At 34.9% G+C, this 15,389-nt stretch overlaps 1 protein-coding gene across 1 annotated transcript; it reads right to left on the bottom strand.

Annotated features, from left to right (window-relative positions):
* Positions 1 to 9,264: 9,264 nt before the first annotated feature.
* On the bottom strand, positions 9,265 to 10,834 carry LOC103954184 (protein FANTASTIC FOUR 1-like). The gene has a single exon (XM_009365989.3). The coding sequence runs from the start codon at positions 10,447 to 10,449 to the stop codon at positions 9,394 to 9,396; it is 1,056 nt and encodes a 351-aa protein (XP_009364264.2). The 5' UTR covers positions 10,450 to 10,834; the 3' UTR covers positions 9,265 to 9,393.
* Between the last annotated feature and the right edge of the window lie 4,555 nt (positions 10,835 to 15,389).

Genomic DNA, 15,389 nt, shown 5'->3' on the forward strand with positions numbered 1-15,389 from the left:
ACACACCAATGACTCGAGACTAGTCACTCTCCCTGAGAGAAGACATAGCACGTACTGATCTTAACGGACTGTCAATGCCCAATTGACAATCCTATGATCAGGAACGTTTAGGATGTGTCAACGAAAGAATGGTCTCATGAATCTAACTTCTTTTAGATCGCATTCTTCCAATCACATATTCCTTGGACTTATCGTTTAAGCATATAACATTTATATGAGACGGCTCAAACAATAATCTTTGCCCTTTACATTAAACTAGATTAGTTTAACATGTGAAATGTCCATAAAGTATCATCATATGATTGGTTTTAGGGCACATTTCCAACAATCTCCCACTTGCACTAGAGCCAATCAGCTTAGTCATCAGTGATGATACCTCTTCTGTAGTCATTTCATAAATGGCTGAGTAGTAGGCCTAGACAATGGATATCTATATGTTATCCATAGAAGCAACCTTGAGAATAACGACGTCACCATTATACATGATTCTCAATCATGTGGTTCAGTCTCTCATTTGAGTTCGGACCTTGATGAGACCTTGATTCCCTGGCTTGAGCTATCGCCCCATTAGTGTCATACACTTTCTGGTTGGAATCGAATGGAGAGTTCATAAATGAACTTTCCCATCCAAACAACAATGTTGTAAGCTTCTATATGGCAATATATTTTGCATACATGATGGAACACATTAAAGTCATTTACTTTTAACGTTTCCACCCAAATATCTCTTTAGTCATAATAAAGAGATATCTCATTATCACTTCATTCATAATGAAGAGATATTCTATGATGGATTAGATTCATAATCTAATACATTTACGCTTCCATTACGTTACTCTAATTCTTCCTCATTCTTGAGGAATCCATCCTTAGTATTTCTTAAATACCTAAGGATTCACTTGACAGTTGCCATGGTTCTGATCCTGGGCTTGCACTGATATCATCTTGTACCGTTCTAGGTACAACTTATATCAATGTTTTCATACAATATGAAATACATAAATAAAGGATTATATTTATTTCTTTGGGAGTCAAAGGATACATTCCCTTTGAGAAGAACAACTTCCTAGTCTCACTAGAATTGTCATTCTAATTGAAGTTTATCATCATATGAGAAACTTCCTAGCATCTCTTGTCTATTTTAGGGATTGATATAATCCAATTATATCTTGAAATATATCATTATAGATTTCCATCCCATAGACTATATCTCCCATATACATTCTATCATTATAGAATGTTTAAAGTTATAACTTTAACGATGAAGAATTCCTTTCATTTCCAAAATTAATATATATCATGTATATATTAACTCCCACTAATCTTTTGTAAACCTAGTAAACAAAAGATTCATTTACATCTTTATGAGAAATCAAACGATTTGATCATTTTTCTCATAAAATGCTTATAGCTCCCACTAAGTGTAGTCATAAGGATTTTCATTCTTATTTCTTTCGAATTAAGAGGTGTAACTCTATGACATAGTCATAAAGTTCAAACCATTCATCTGAGACGGTTTATAAATCCTTCTGGACTACCTTGGAACTTGTGGTATAGGAACTAGGTTGTCTTAGAAGTATATATCATATATATATGGGTAATTGATAATGTCCAACGAACTAAATCTTATTCATGTTCGTTCTTCTCCTAATGGAGAAATTCATTATCTAACGATGCTACCTTCCTTGATATCTTTCAAGGAAATTAATCTAATGTGTTACTTTTTCCTTGGATCAAATCTAAGGAGGTAAATACTTTAGACGTCTTACTCATCTACTTACATTTCTTGAATTCTTTGAAACCTTTTGCAAAGTATTCGGACTTGTGTTTATTCAAAATAAACTATAGTCCAACCGAGAGTGATCTTCGGTGAATGTCATACAACATGAGTAGTATTATGTTGTGGACAAGTGCCACTAATATCTAAGTGAATTAACCTCAACAACTTTGTGATTCTTTCTTCTTTCCAAAAGAATAAAGATTTGAACATTTTGCCTCTATACAATTTTAACAAGAAGGTATTGGATCCGGATCTAACGATCCAAAGCATCCATCTATGACCAACTCGTAACTTATGTTTTAGAGGTATCACAACTCAGTTGGGATTAGTCACTACCTTGCAACCTTTTGGGTTTTAAGCATCATCGTATTCTAAACAGTTAAACTACCACATCATCTCTACTATAGAGACAACCAATTAAATTACAATAATCTAATTATTGATTAATAAAGAACAATGTTTTGTCAAACAAAACATTTATCCATCTCTACTATAGTGACGGATTTAAGTTCCTTAAAATTGGAATGTAAGGACAATCTTTAGTATTTTCCAATTTCTTTGGTAGTTCATATGAGGAAGTAAGTACAATCCGCTTTCGCAGAGATCTTCACTTTCCGAATGTGAAGTACTTTCTCTTCTCTCATTAATCTTCTACTTTTTATTAGCACACTTTTACAACAATTGTAAAACATAGTTGCTAATACAGAATCATGTATTCAAGTAGAAGAACCAACTGTTTTGAATTATTCAAGAACATTTTACAACACCTTCGAAAGGTGTGTTCTTGACACTTGCAAGACATTTCTTGCAAATACCCCTTTCAATGTCCATCCTTTCATAAAGAAAGTTTGTTCCCTTGGAGTTATTTTGCCTTCTTCATTTGACTTCCCTTTTGACTACAATAGTCATGGTCCCTAAACTCCCACTATCTCTCTTGAAACTTATTTTAAATGTGTTATACACATCAAACGATTTGGAGAGCGTGCGGTTATTGTTCACTATATAGTTTACAATAAACTTAGTGAACCATTAGGATAGGGACACAAAGGTGAAGTCCTTGCCTAGTTTCCGTCTCGTTAAGTGTTTTGACACTTCAACAGTCAATGATTCAAAATCATCATAAGTCCATGTTGATGGACTATTTTTGTCAACCAACCATTATGTTCTAAACATAATAACAAACTTTTAAGAGTTGTTCAAGGCAACTCTCATTTCTTCATACAACAATTTGTAAGTGAAAAATCATGGCACATAAAGTGTCCATGCCCTTGTGCTTACTTCTCAAGTTCCTTGTTCGTGTAACAAAGAAACAAGCACTAGAGTTTGCATTGTCCTCTTCATGGTAGACTTATCTAACATGTTGTTCCATTGATACATTATCAATAGGAAGATTGTGAGGATGAGACTACTTAGGTTCTTTTACAATCCATTCAAGACAATCTATGGGATTGTGGTACCAAGTTCGGAAACTAAAGCGTTCGGTTTTTCTTTGTCAAGTTTTGGATAGCGTTTGCAAATATATTGGTAAACAAATACATAACGAATATAAATTGATTGATTTTAAGCTAATTGATTCGGGTCTTTAAATCAAAATAGCACCACCCACTATTTTTAGCAAATTCCATATCCCTCATCGGAATTCGAGAGTTTTGTTGAACTCTTAGCGGGGTATGGGAGACTCACCATTACCAAGCCCACCTCAGAATTATATCATGTTGGTTAGCAAAAATAATGATGAGAGAATAACACTTTAGTCATTTACAACTCTTGTAATTACCCATCTAGTTTGGCCTCTAGAGAATGAATGCCTCAGAATTATATCATGTTGGCACCATTGCACTTAGTTAAGTTATTCCCACCATGCTTAGTTTATGTAGAGGTTCAAGCACAACCTCAGAATTATATCATGTTGGTCATACTCGTTGTCTACACTCACCTCATCATATGTTTATGGACTCCTCCTGGATGTAAGCACATACTTTGTACTTCCCCATTATAGGGTGAAGCCGGTGCATGAATCACAAACGATTGGAGCCCACCACGGTGGAAGGCCTACGAAGAGATATTCAAAGCATCTCTCGCTTATCAACTTAATAATCATTTGGTTAAGGGTTTTTAGGTCTCATCACATATAAACATACATTTTAATCCAATTAAAACATTTTGGTCCTATTACAACTATTGGTCCATATGATTGATTTAGTAGTATATAATACTCTCACTATGCTTTTAAAACGGCTTTTAAAGCAAGACTATATGGTACTACTAACATAAGATTTGCATTCATTGATGGACTATATAGTTGCCTTAGGGCCTTAGGATGACTATGAACCTTTGATTCGATTCAACACGAGCCTAGTGTTGAATCTCGGTCTAGGGATGGTGATTGATTTTAGTTACACGTTTAATCACATTAAGGCGTGTTGTCTTATTGGGCGTTGGACCCAACTACTCCAATTTCATGTATATCAAATAAAACAAGAAAGGAGTACTTCAAAGTAAATAAGAGCTTATGCTCTTTTACAACAATTGATCAAATCAAATTACTTTAAAGTAAAGAAGAGCTTATGCTCTTTTACAACAATTGATCATATCAAATTACAACCAAAATTTAATCTACACATTCCCATGGTTCAAACAAATTTGAAACGGCCTTTCACATAGCTCAATTATCGTAGGCTTAGGTTCATAATCACCCTTTCTTTAATTAATTAACGCTTTAACTAATTAAACTTGAATGCAACATTTTCATTTGGTTTTTGTATCCATAGAATTGATTTAGATGGAGCTAAATGAAATGAAAATCCAATTCTCATTTAAAGAGACAAAACAATTTTTGTTCTCTACCTAATTTGGGCCAAAATGCTATGACCTCAACTTGTTTGGGCCATAGTGCAATTAACCTCAACTTTTGGGCTATTTTGCAAAAACTTAAACTTTTGGGGTCACTTTGTAAAAACACAAAAGTCCACTACTTCATGTAATTACAACTAGAACCCAAAAATTTCCACAAAAAATAAAACTTCATTAAAGGAGCAAAACAATTTGTCCTTTTAGTGATTTTGGACCTTTACGTAAAAACGTAAACTTTTGGGTCAAAATGCAAATACACAAAAGTATCAAAACTTTATATAATTGCATAAAAGCCCCACAAGGACCCTAATTGAGTATGGTGGCCACTTTGAAACAAAGTGTATAAAAATTTCAAAGTTTTTTGTAAGTGGGTGTGTGTAATGGAATAAATCATTACACACCAACCCACTAAAATTTCTTTAATTTTTCAAAATAAATATCTAATATATTTAAACATAAGAAATATTTCAAAACAAAAACTTTATGAAATAAATCAAAACTTTGAATCAAAACACCAAACCTTTTGTTCTTGGCAAGAACATATCAAGAACAATGAAGAACATCCATGAAAACCCATAAGAACTCCATGAACATTCTTCACCCAAAAACATACCAAAACCACTCAAACTTAAGGGAAATAACATACAACCATACTAGGGTACATAGGGGTTCCAAAAGTCACTTTAAAACACTTTTAACAAGTCAAACAAGAACCCAAAAATCCACCCTTTGGATTTGGCCGAATTTCCCCAAAAACATGGCACCAAATTTTAGCTCCAAAATTCATGCTCATATGAACTACATCTACAACATTTGAGATGGCAAATTTTCTAACAAAATTTACATTCAAAGAAGCAAGAATAAAGCTTGTAACAATTACAACATTCAAATCACAAACTATGAACTACAAAACCCAAAAGGATTCACCAACTACTAGACTTAGGCTCTTGATACCACTTGAAGGAAGATTTGTGAAAAACATGTTCATTTAAGCAACATCAATAGCATGCAATTAACAATTAAAGGCGGAATCATGCTTGTATGCACTTAAAACAAAACATTTACCCATGAAATTCAAAGCCTAGTAGATAGGTGAACCAAGACTCAACTCAAAACAAAGTGAGTTGAGAAATCAATACCTTTGTAGATTCCTCTTTGCATAAGCAAAGGCTAATCACCCAAAGAGAGGGCCTTCATTCCTTGCATCTTAGATCCATGGATTTGGATGGATGAAAAGGTTTCTCCAAGTTCCCAAAATTGAGAACCTCTAATGATTCATCACCAAGGCATAATGAAGAAGAAATGAGTGACCTTGGAGGAGTTTGATTGCTAGATGATCCCTCCAAGGTGGCCTAAATTTTAGAGAGAAAGGAGAGCTTGTGTTCTCATCCTTTCCCCAAAAATTACCATTCTTAAATTTTAGGCTATAAAGTCCTTTATATAGTCCCTTCAAATAAGTGACCTAATGGACCAAAAAACCCTATTCTTCTAACATGGCAAGCCTATAGGGTTTATTGGGCTTTCAAGCCCTTTGTTTATTCAAGTTGTCATACAACTTGAGTTAATGGGCTTGACATTCAAATCTCATTGGGCCTTGCGGCCCAAAACTAACCCGAGGTCTTTAACGAACTTATTCGTTTGATTAATTAACATATTAATTAATCATAGCCTTAAATAAATAATTAAACCATTTAATTATTCTTACTCATCTCCGTTGTTTCTTCAAACTCTACCTTACTCGGTGAACGATCCATTAGGTTCCTTTTAGCGAGGCAGTGGGCGATTAAAACTCTTTCTAATCGATTGTGAATTGAAACTTACTTTCAATTCTCCCGTTAGTGATAATACACTTTTAGGGCTTCCACAAACCATGGTTGACGCCTAGCAGCATGTCATGGTTACCCAAGCTAATCAGAAGAAGTGGAGAACCTATTCAGTTTTAGGATTACAAATGCAATACGGTCTTTCTCTAATACAATACTCTTGACCACATTGTTTGGTTTGATAGTTTATTCATGTCTACTATCCAATGTGAGTCTTGTGCTTATATGATTACCTTGAATGTGATTTGGAACACATTCCTAAATCTCATTCATACTTTGGCCAAAGATTCTTAATCATATCATAGAGTATTCTCCCTCAAACAGTTTGAAGGTTAGAGATCCCTTGTTGCGCATTCACTTGCCTCCATGGCTAAGTGGCTTAACCCCAACGATGCCATGGACACCCTCCTGATGGAGTGACTTTGACATAATCAAAGATTAAGGACCTAACCACAAGACAACTGTGATGCCTCAGGTCAAAAGACTAATTTGCATTATCCCAACCATGAGTTCTCATGTGACATGAATATGAGAACTCTTCGTTGATCGTGTTCAGTGAACTCATTCTCTATTGAGCACCTACATACTTGTCTTGATGTCACACACACCAATGACTCGAGACTAGTCACTCTCCCTGAGAGAAGACATAGCACGTACTGATCTTAACGGACTGTCAATGCCCAATTGACAATCCTATGATCAGGAACGTTTAGGATGTGTCAACGAAAGAATGGTCTCATGAATCTAACTTCTTTTAGATCGCATTCTTCCAATCACATATTCCTTGGACTTATCGTTTAAGCATATAACATTTATATGAGACGGCTCAAACAATAATCTTTGCCCTTTACATTAAACTAGATTAGTTTAACATGTGAAATGTCCATAAAGTATCATCATATGATTGGTTTTAGGGCACATTTCCAACAGTATTGCACTATATATGTAGTTGTGACAGCTTGAGAATAACTCCCCTATCTTGGATTCAATAGGCCATGTGACGAGAGAGATAAAAAAACATTGAAACTGCATGCGATAGTAATGTAGTTTATTTGTCATATAATAAGTCTTGTGGATTGGAGAGTTTGTCATAATAATATATTAACATCATTAATTAGTTACCATAGATTGTCATGGATTTGACTCATTTCCAATGGTTGAAATGACAACATTTTATTTTGCAAGCCTCCCAATCAGAATCGTTCATTATCTTTATCATCATCATTTAAAGAACCTTTCTAGAATAATTTTGTCAACTCAAATACCTTTTAGTCATCCATATGTGCTGCACAAATTGACGGTTATGGTAACAAGTGACTCCTCGTGATAAATTGTCAATTTGTTTGATACATATGAATGATTAAATGGTCTTCAAATCGAATAATTTTTTAGATATGATCTTTAGGTAATTATAAAGAGAAGGTTTTTATCACAAATAGTCCCTGAAATTGATCTACACCATCAAAATAGTCCCTGAAATTGAAAATCAATCAATGCAGTCCCTGAAAATAGGTGTCGCAAATTAATATGGTTATTCAATCACAATTCTATCAAATATTATGTTATGTGCTGATGTGGATTAAATGATTTAATAACTAATTAAAAAAATTTGTCAAAATACCTTTTTCTATAGTGAGATTATCTCAAGTCAGAGCTCGTCGTTCTCCGTGTCACTAAGATCATCGAGGGAGAGCCTAAATGTTGACAATGATGTCACAGAAGTCGCCATCAATCCAATCCGTCACCAAAGGTGCTATCAATCCTGATCCAATTTGGTGAAGGGTATTGAAGGTTGTAAAGATGAGTGTCTTAAGATTTTTTTTTTTTTTTTTTTTATTCAAAGAAAAGACGGTGAAGGCTACCATAGATGGAGCTAGAGGACTGTGGGTCGAGATCGGAGGTGATTACGAGACTAGGTTTCTGGGTTGACATCTTTTTTAATTAATTATTAAATTATCAAACCTATTTCTAATTTAATTAGACTTGTGAGACCAATTTATGTGTTAGATCAGCACATAACAAACTTTTTTATGGAATTGTGACCGAACAACCACATTAATTTAAGACACGTATTTCTCAGACGAATAAATTTATTTTCAATTTTATGAACCATCTTGATAATATGGGCCACTTTCAAGGACTATTGTGATATAAACCCTTAAATCTTATTGGACCCATGTATGTATCGCATCAGTATATAATAGAACTTTTGAAAAAATTATGATGGAAGGACCACATTGATTTGTGACACCTATTTTCAGGATTACATTGATCAATTTTTAATTTTAGGGACCATCTTGATGGTGTTAGTCAATTTCAGAAACTATTAGTGATAAAAACCCTAAAGAGAATAATTCTTCGTAGTATAATGTGTGTACGGAGATAGAATGATACAACATCATGTATTTGTCAAGAATGAAAAACTCCTTACATATAAGAAAAATAGTGTCTTAATTAGAGTTTCCAATGGGTCCACCTAGATCTCACCTGATTATTGCCAAAATGCCTTCTGCAGGAGATACGCAGCGAGCCAGAATTATTTTGCATGCATGTATGGATGAGTTATGTCATTCCATTTAGTTGTCTTGGTGGAGAGCAACTATAAACTTTTGTTTTTCGTTTTAATGAAATCGTAAGTTAATTACTGCAATAATATAAGAACCACCTCCCATTTATGAGTGTTTTACCTCTTTATTCAATTGAAAATACTCAAATGTCATTGAAATTCATTTGAAGAAAATCTGATCATTTCTGTTGTCTCTGAGAGAGAGAGAGAGAGAGACTACCAACTACCACAAAGATACATTATAGACACTAAAAAAGGAAATTTATAGATAGAACGAGAGAAAAGACAAACACAAAATTGTGAAAATTTGATTACACGGCTGAGAGATCCAATATTACACTTAATAAACTTTTAATTATTAATAATCCAACTTAAGTAGCCACCCAAAAGGGCTCCCAATACTTTAACAATCCTTTCTTCTCACACTCACCGCCACCTTCTTTGCACCTGCTTGGCCTTTCAAACTTTTCTATTCCCTCTTCACCCCTAGCATTCAAACTATTCCCATCGACCTCCTCACCCTCCATCAAACACACATTTGATCTCTTCCCTCCGCCTCCTTCTTCTTCTTCTTCTTCCTCCTCCTCCTCCTCCTCATCCTCCTTATCGCCTCCTAATTGTTCTACCAATTCTTCTTCTGTATTTTCTCCCACCACTTCTTGATCTTGCTCTTCTGCTTCCTCCTCAATTATGTCATTTTCACACCCTTCATTGTATTCTTGAATGGCTGCTGCTTCTTCTTCTGAGTTAAAACTGGGAGTAAAGGTGTTTGAAAAGCACAATCGAAGGCGGCCATTGCTTCTTTCAGCTTGGAAGCATGAATGACTTAAGGGGGCCTTGACAGCTTTGATGATCAGCCTCCCATCTTCCCTGTGAGGCCTAAAGTGTAGAGAATCCTCGCCGCCTATTGTTGTCAATGGAGGTGGAAAATTGTGAACATTATTCACCTTCTTTGCACCCGAAAATTTATGCTTATTTTGATGCTCCCTTGGCGCTGCATTCGATTCTGATTCAGACATTGGTGAGAAAATGCTGAAGCTTTCTGTGATAATGGCGCCGGTCTCGCAGCCCAGGTCTTCAGTGCACAACTCCAAGCTCTTCTCATTTAGCTTAGTAACTGATGAGCTCCTATAAACCCTAGGAGGGGTGTAAGTATTTTCTTTGTCCACCTCAGCAGTAGGGTTTTCTAGTGAGGGTTTGGAGATAGCTTGGAGGAAACTCCAGGAGGTGGCCTTATTGCTGTTGATTTCCTCATAATTATTGCATTTCTCTTCAGAGAAACAAGCTTGGATTCCTAATTCTTGGGGGGTAATTGGAGAAAAGTGATGAGCTACCGGTGCAGAAAGCTTTAGCCTTAGGGTTCTTGGCTCCACAAGGTGAGGAGACTCCAGGCATGACTGCAGACCTTGGCACACGATTGTCGCCATATACGCTGGAAATTTCCAGGAAATTTAAAATGGCAATCAAATTTTGAGGTGGAAAACGAAATGAAAAGGTGGGTGTAGGGAAAATAAAGGATTCAGATAGAGGGGTTTTGTTGTTTTGTGGTGTCTGAGAAACAGGGTAAAAGCAGAGGACTCTGTTTTTCTGGTGTTAGGAAATTAGAATGAAGGGAGGTATTTGTGTTGTTTGGAGAGAGAGAGAGAGGGGGAGAGAGGGAGGAGAGGAGAGAGGGAGGAGGGGATTGAGCATGGGTGAAAAGAGAGGGTGCGGGGAGGGTATTTGTAGTCCTCCAAGGTGGAAGCCTGGAAGGTATAGATCATAGAAGGAGAGGTGGCCCAGGCGGGCAGGAGGCCTTTTTTACACCACTTGAATTATACAATTCTTAGTATGCTACACACTACAACTACACAAGAAAAAGAGTTATAAAGAATACTCTTCACCAGTAAGCTCTTCAAAGAGCATTAAATGTCGTGTTAATATAAGGAATTCGAAATTTTAAGCAAAATAATTTCTTTTTTTTTCTCTGTGTCCCAAATGTCATTATATGGGCATGCATGAATGTAGTTAAACAGAGAGACACATGGCATTTATCATTTCTTTAAAATTACCAGCCTTCCTATTCCTTTCCAAATGAAAGCCGACAAGGGGCAAGGAAGAAAAGGATTCCGCCAAATATTTCTTGACAGTGATATTGCTTTTTCTGTTTCTGAAATATAAGATTTATCAATTAAATACTACAACACTGTGTAGCTAGAGACCAGTGTTTTTGCGTATGATCCATATGCCACACGAGTCTGGCAATCCATTATATAATATAAAGAGGAAAAACAAATACATCAGCACACATCCTTTGAAATTTCTAAGTGGAATTACTTGATTTTGCACATATTTATTTATATATTATGCTGACCACAGACTTTATACACACAATCGACTAATTAGCCTCCATATAGTAAACATAGGAATAGAGGGGAATATATTACCACCTTATGTTCTATTTGAATGTGTAGTCCAAATTGAATGACATAAAATACCAGACTTCTTGGATGCTCTTGTGGTGGAGAGTGGTCACTTGTAGACACCTCTGGGATGCCATCATCATGTTCTAAAGCAATAATATAATGTTGTGCAGGATAGTTAAACTACATGTCACTGTAATATTGACTTAAAATGTCGTTGTAATATTTTAAAAGGGGTGAAGATATGTAAGTCATTCCCCTTATTGTGAGATGGTAGTCTACTACATTTATTCTTCTTGAAAAGATGATCTAACCGCAGAACATTACTATTATCAATGTCTACAAGTAAAGCTCGATTATTGGTTTGGTTAATTTTAAACAATTGCAAGTGGCCATTTACCACAGTAATAAAATGTGTTACCCTTGCATGATGACGTAGGTTAAGACATCGCTGATAATTAATCTAACATCTAATTTAACAAAATTTATCGTTTGATAAATATAAAAAATTCTAAACAATCAGTCTAACGAAAAAAACATTACCTAGATTGAAATCTAGGTATTATTCTATATATACCAGACCAAGATGGGAAGATTCATGCTGCATGCATCGAAGGGGGATAGGGGGGGAGACTGTCCGTGCAGCATGCATCAATAATTATGTTCGGCGAAATAAAACTTAGTTAGCTTCAGCAGGGAGACAGAATCCCATGGGTATATTTTCCTATGGATCTTTGAAACAAGGGAAGGGTGATGGAGTGCTGAGTCCCACCCCAATAAATGATCCAGCAAAAACTAGCCTATCTTGTTCAAATATAGTCATAATAATGCCTCATGCCTGCCTGCTCGGAATATTTCTCAACACAAGTACTCGAAATCATGGAAATTATTTTTCAATTTTGATTACAAACTTGAAACTTGGAAAGAATCTCTCAATCGTGTAACGCCTTTAATTTGTTTGGGTGATGTTATTTACACACATATTTTTACTTTTTATACATTATTCTCTCAATTTTCTCAAACGTTGAATAAAGAAGATCAATATACAAAAATTAATAAGAATGTTTAAAAGATAAAAATTGGCATATAAATAGCAGGACCTTTATTTATTTATTTTTTTTTTCCTCTTCAATTTTGTGCGTTGGAAAGGCGATGGATGTGGTTCCCTCCAGCTTGGTGGGTTGTACGTTTGGTTTGTGGTAACAATTATTATTTATGTTCCTGCCGTCACTTTGCACCAATCCCATAAGGCCATGCAAACTTTTTTATGACTGTTAATTCTCTGTAGAGCCACGGCACTAATTGTACGGACACTTAGGTAGACATGTTAAAAGCTAAGTGATCCTCCACTAGGTTACCCTTTTGTATGTCGGCCGGCTATGTGCCTTACTAATTCAAACCTAATTAAGGCCATATCTTTGATTAAGAAAGTTTTAAATTTTAAGGTATTGAGTCTAAATTGGTATAATGGACCAAAAATGTAGTTAGAGGAGATTGGCTATGCCGAGCATTATAAAGACATGCGAGAGAGAATTATAAATGACGTATTCTAAATAGAAATTTGTAAATATCTCTTGCCTGCCTGTGTATGTTTATAGAGGGCGTTGCTAATTCACTATATCTACATTCTACGTTCCATTTTGTACTAAATTGGACTCAATTTTTTGAGACTTGGGAAATTCCTCACCCAAACATAATCTCAATCTATCTCTCTCAAAAGAAAAATTCATGTGAAGACTTCTGTGCCAAGTGGAAAAATAAGGAGAGACAGAGCTATTTACAGGCCACAAGCTAGCATCCCTCCTAAGCATGAAGTCTAGCTTTGCCACTAATTAAGCAAGAGTGATTGGTACTACCTAATTAAAACATAATGTGCATGTTTTAAGTTTTATTTTTTTATTCAAACTTCTTAACAAAATATATTTTAGCGGAACATTGCATGCATGTGACTCATCTTTTCGTGTGACAGGAAAGTCCTCATGCTGATTCTTTTCTCTTTCTTTCTCTAAAATCTCATCATTCATATTTATCAAATACTATATCAAAAGAAAATATCAGCAAGACTGCAAGAGCGATCAGTGCTGCCTATAGTTAAAACATAACATACACATGTTTCAAATTTTTTGTTATAATTCACATTCCATAGCATATATATTCAAACTAAACACTGCAGATATTTTGACACAAAGGAAATATTGCATCCACTTGACATCATGAAATTTCTTTATATCAAAGTTCCCCAAGAAAGTTCTTTGATCTCTCTTTAGCTAAAAGATCATTTTTATCAAAGGCTTGCTTATTGATAAAAATGGAAATTAAACCAGCTTAAGCTAAATGCTAAAAGCATATGCCCACCCTAAATACTAAAGCATGTGCGAAGACAACAAGTGACGTACCCTAAATGCTAAAGCATACGCCCAGAATAGTTAGGACCACTCTCCTACAAATGTTGCTTTTAGGAGTATTGGTTGCTCCTACTGGAGGGCGTTTTGTGGTGGTGAGTGATGTGGGTTTCCCAGTATAGAAATTTTAGAGCAGAAAGTTGAGCAATTGGAGGAAAAAGTAAAAAGGAGACCTGCAGGAGCATCCGGCAATCAAATTCTTTTTATGTGTACCTGCTGACAATATTGTATCATTTGCACGTTGCCTTGTGTTTTTATAATTTATGCTGACCAATGAAAATATGTATAATATTAGCAGAATTAATTCGTATTGACGTCAAAAGTGTACTGTTTTTAAACAATATTTTGTTTCATATTAATATATCACCGACCTCTTTTGGTCGATCGAGTGCATGCTGTTAAAACACGCATTCTCGTAATTTTATTTTACATTTAAGTTAATACTAATAGAGGTTTAAGAGGCTGAAAAGGCCAAGAATTTGCATGAGAGTGCATGCTGAGTTGCCGGGGTGACTTTCTTCTGGCTTATCAGTTGACAGATAAATGGAGAACTCCGCCAAACTAAAGTAAAGCTTATAAACCTTATTTACTAATGGGAGGATTAATTAAATCACTAGAGATGCAATGATGCAATCTGTTTAATGTCTTGTTTCTTTGCTAAGAAAATGTTCTATAACGTCATTAGTTTTGCTTTTGTCTTTAATAATTTCCATTTTCTATATGAAGTTAATTTCAATCATCTTTCTTTTTTCACATTATCCAATTAATTTTTGCTCATCTAATTTATGTTAATTTCCAATTTGCGTTGGTGACAGCGCAGTGTAGAATCACTTCATTGCCTGCAAAATATAAATAAAAATACAAAAGATGAGAAGAAAAAAAAAAAAAACTTATATCTTCTTCTCTATTGTCCATGATGTAATGAAAGCAATCTCTTCTCGTATTTTATAAGAAAATGAGCATATGAATCTATGATTATGATACAGACTAAAAGTGATAAGAAAATGAGCATATGAATCTATGATTATGATACAGACTAAAAGTGACCATATATGTTGCAGATTCTCACCCTAAAAAATCAACTAAACGAATTGTCGATAACAACATGCATTTACTGTTCAAGTAGAATTTAGAAAGAAAAATTGAACTCATGGATGCTTTCATCATCTTTGAGATATTTTGGAACAAAACTCGGAGCCATTTGTGCAGGATTTTCGTCTAAAGGGCAATTTAAGGTCAAATACCATGTACTATGGTCCTCGAACGCTGTTAATCCAAGAAGGAAAATTTGACCGTCTATTATCATCTGTCCGTTCAATTTTATCTTACTTGTTTTGTTACGCAATAGGACTAACAGCTCATAAAAAGAGAGAATTACAAATCAATATCATAAGGTCAAGGAGCAATGTTATTCATATTATATTTTTGTATCACATTTTCATACCATCTTAGGTGTCATTTGATGTGTACAGCCATATCATTTGAATTAATCAGATTTTTAAATTTAGTTCATTATTTAATAAACTAATAATCAAGAAAAACTAGTTAATTAAATAATAATTG

The sequence above is a fragment of a genome, unplaced genomic scaffold (assembly GCF_019419815.1).
Source record: "Pyrus x bretschneideri cultivar Hongxiangsu unplaced genomic scaffold, Pyrus_bretschneideri_v1 Contig6, whole genome shotgun sequence".
NCBI classification, from domain to species: domain Eukaryota; kingdom Viridiplantae; phylum Streptophyta; class Magnoliopsida; order Rosales; family Rosaceae; genus Pyrus; species Pyrus x bretschneideri.

What these genes read in the sequence shown, in the direction of transcription:
- LOC103954184 (XM_009365989.3), bottom strand. Translation starts at nt 10,449, where the DNA reads ATGGCGACAATCGTGTGCCAAGGTCTGCAGTCATGCCTGGAGTCTCCT.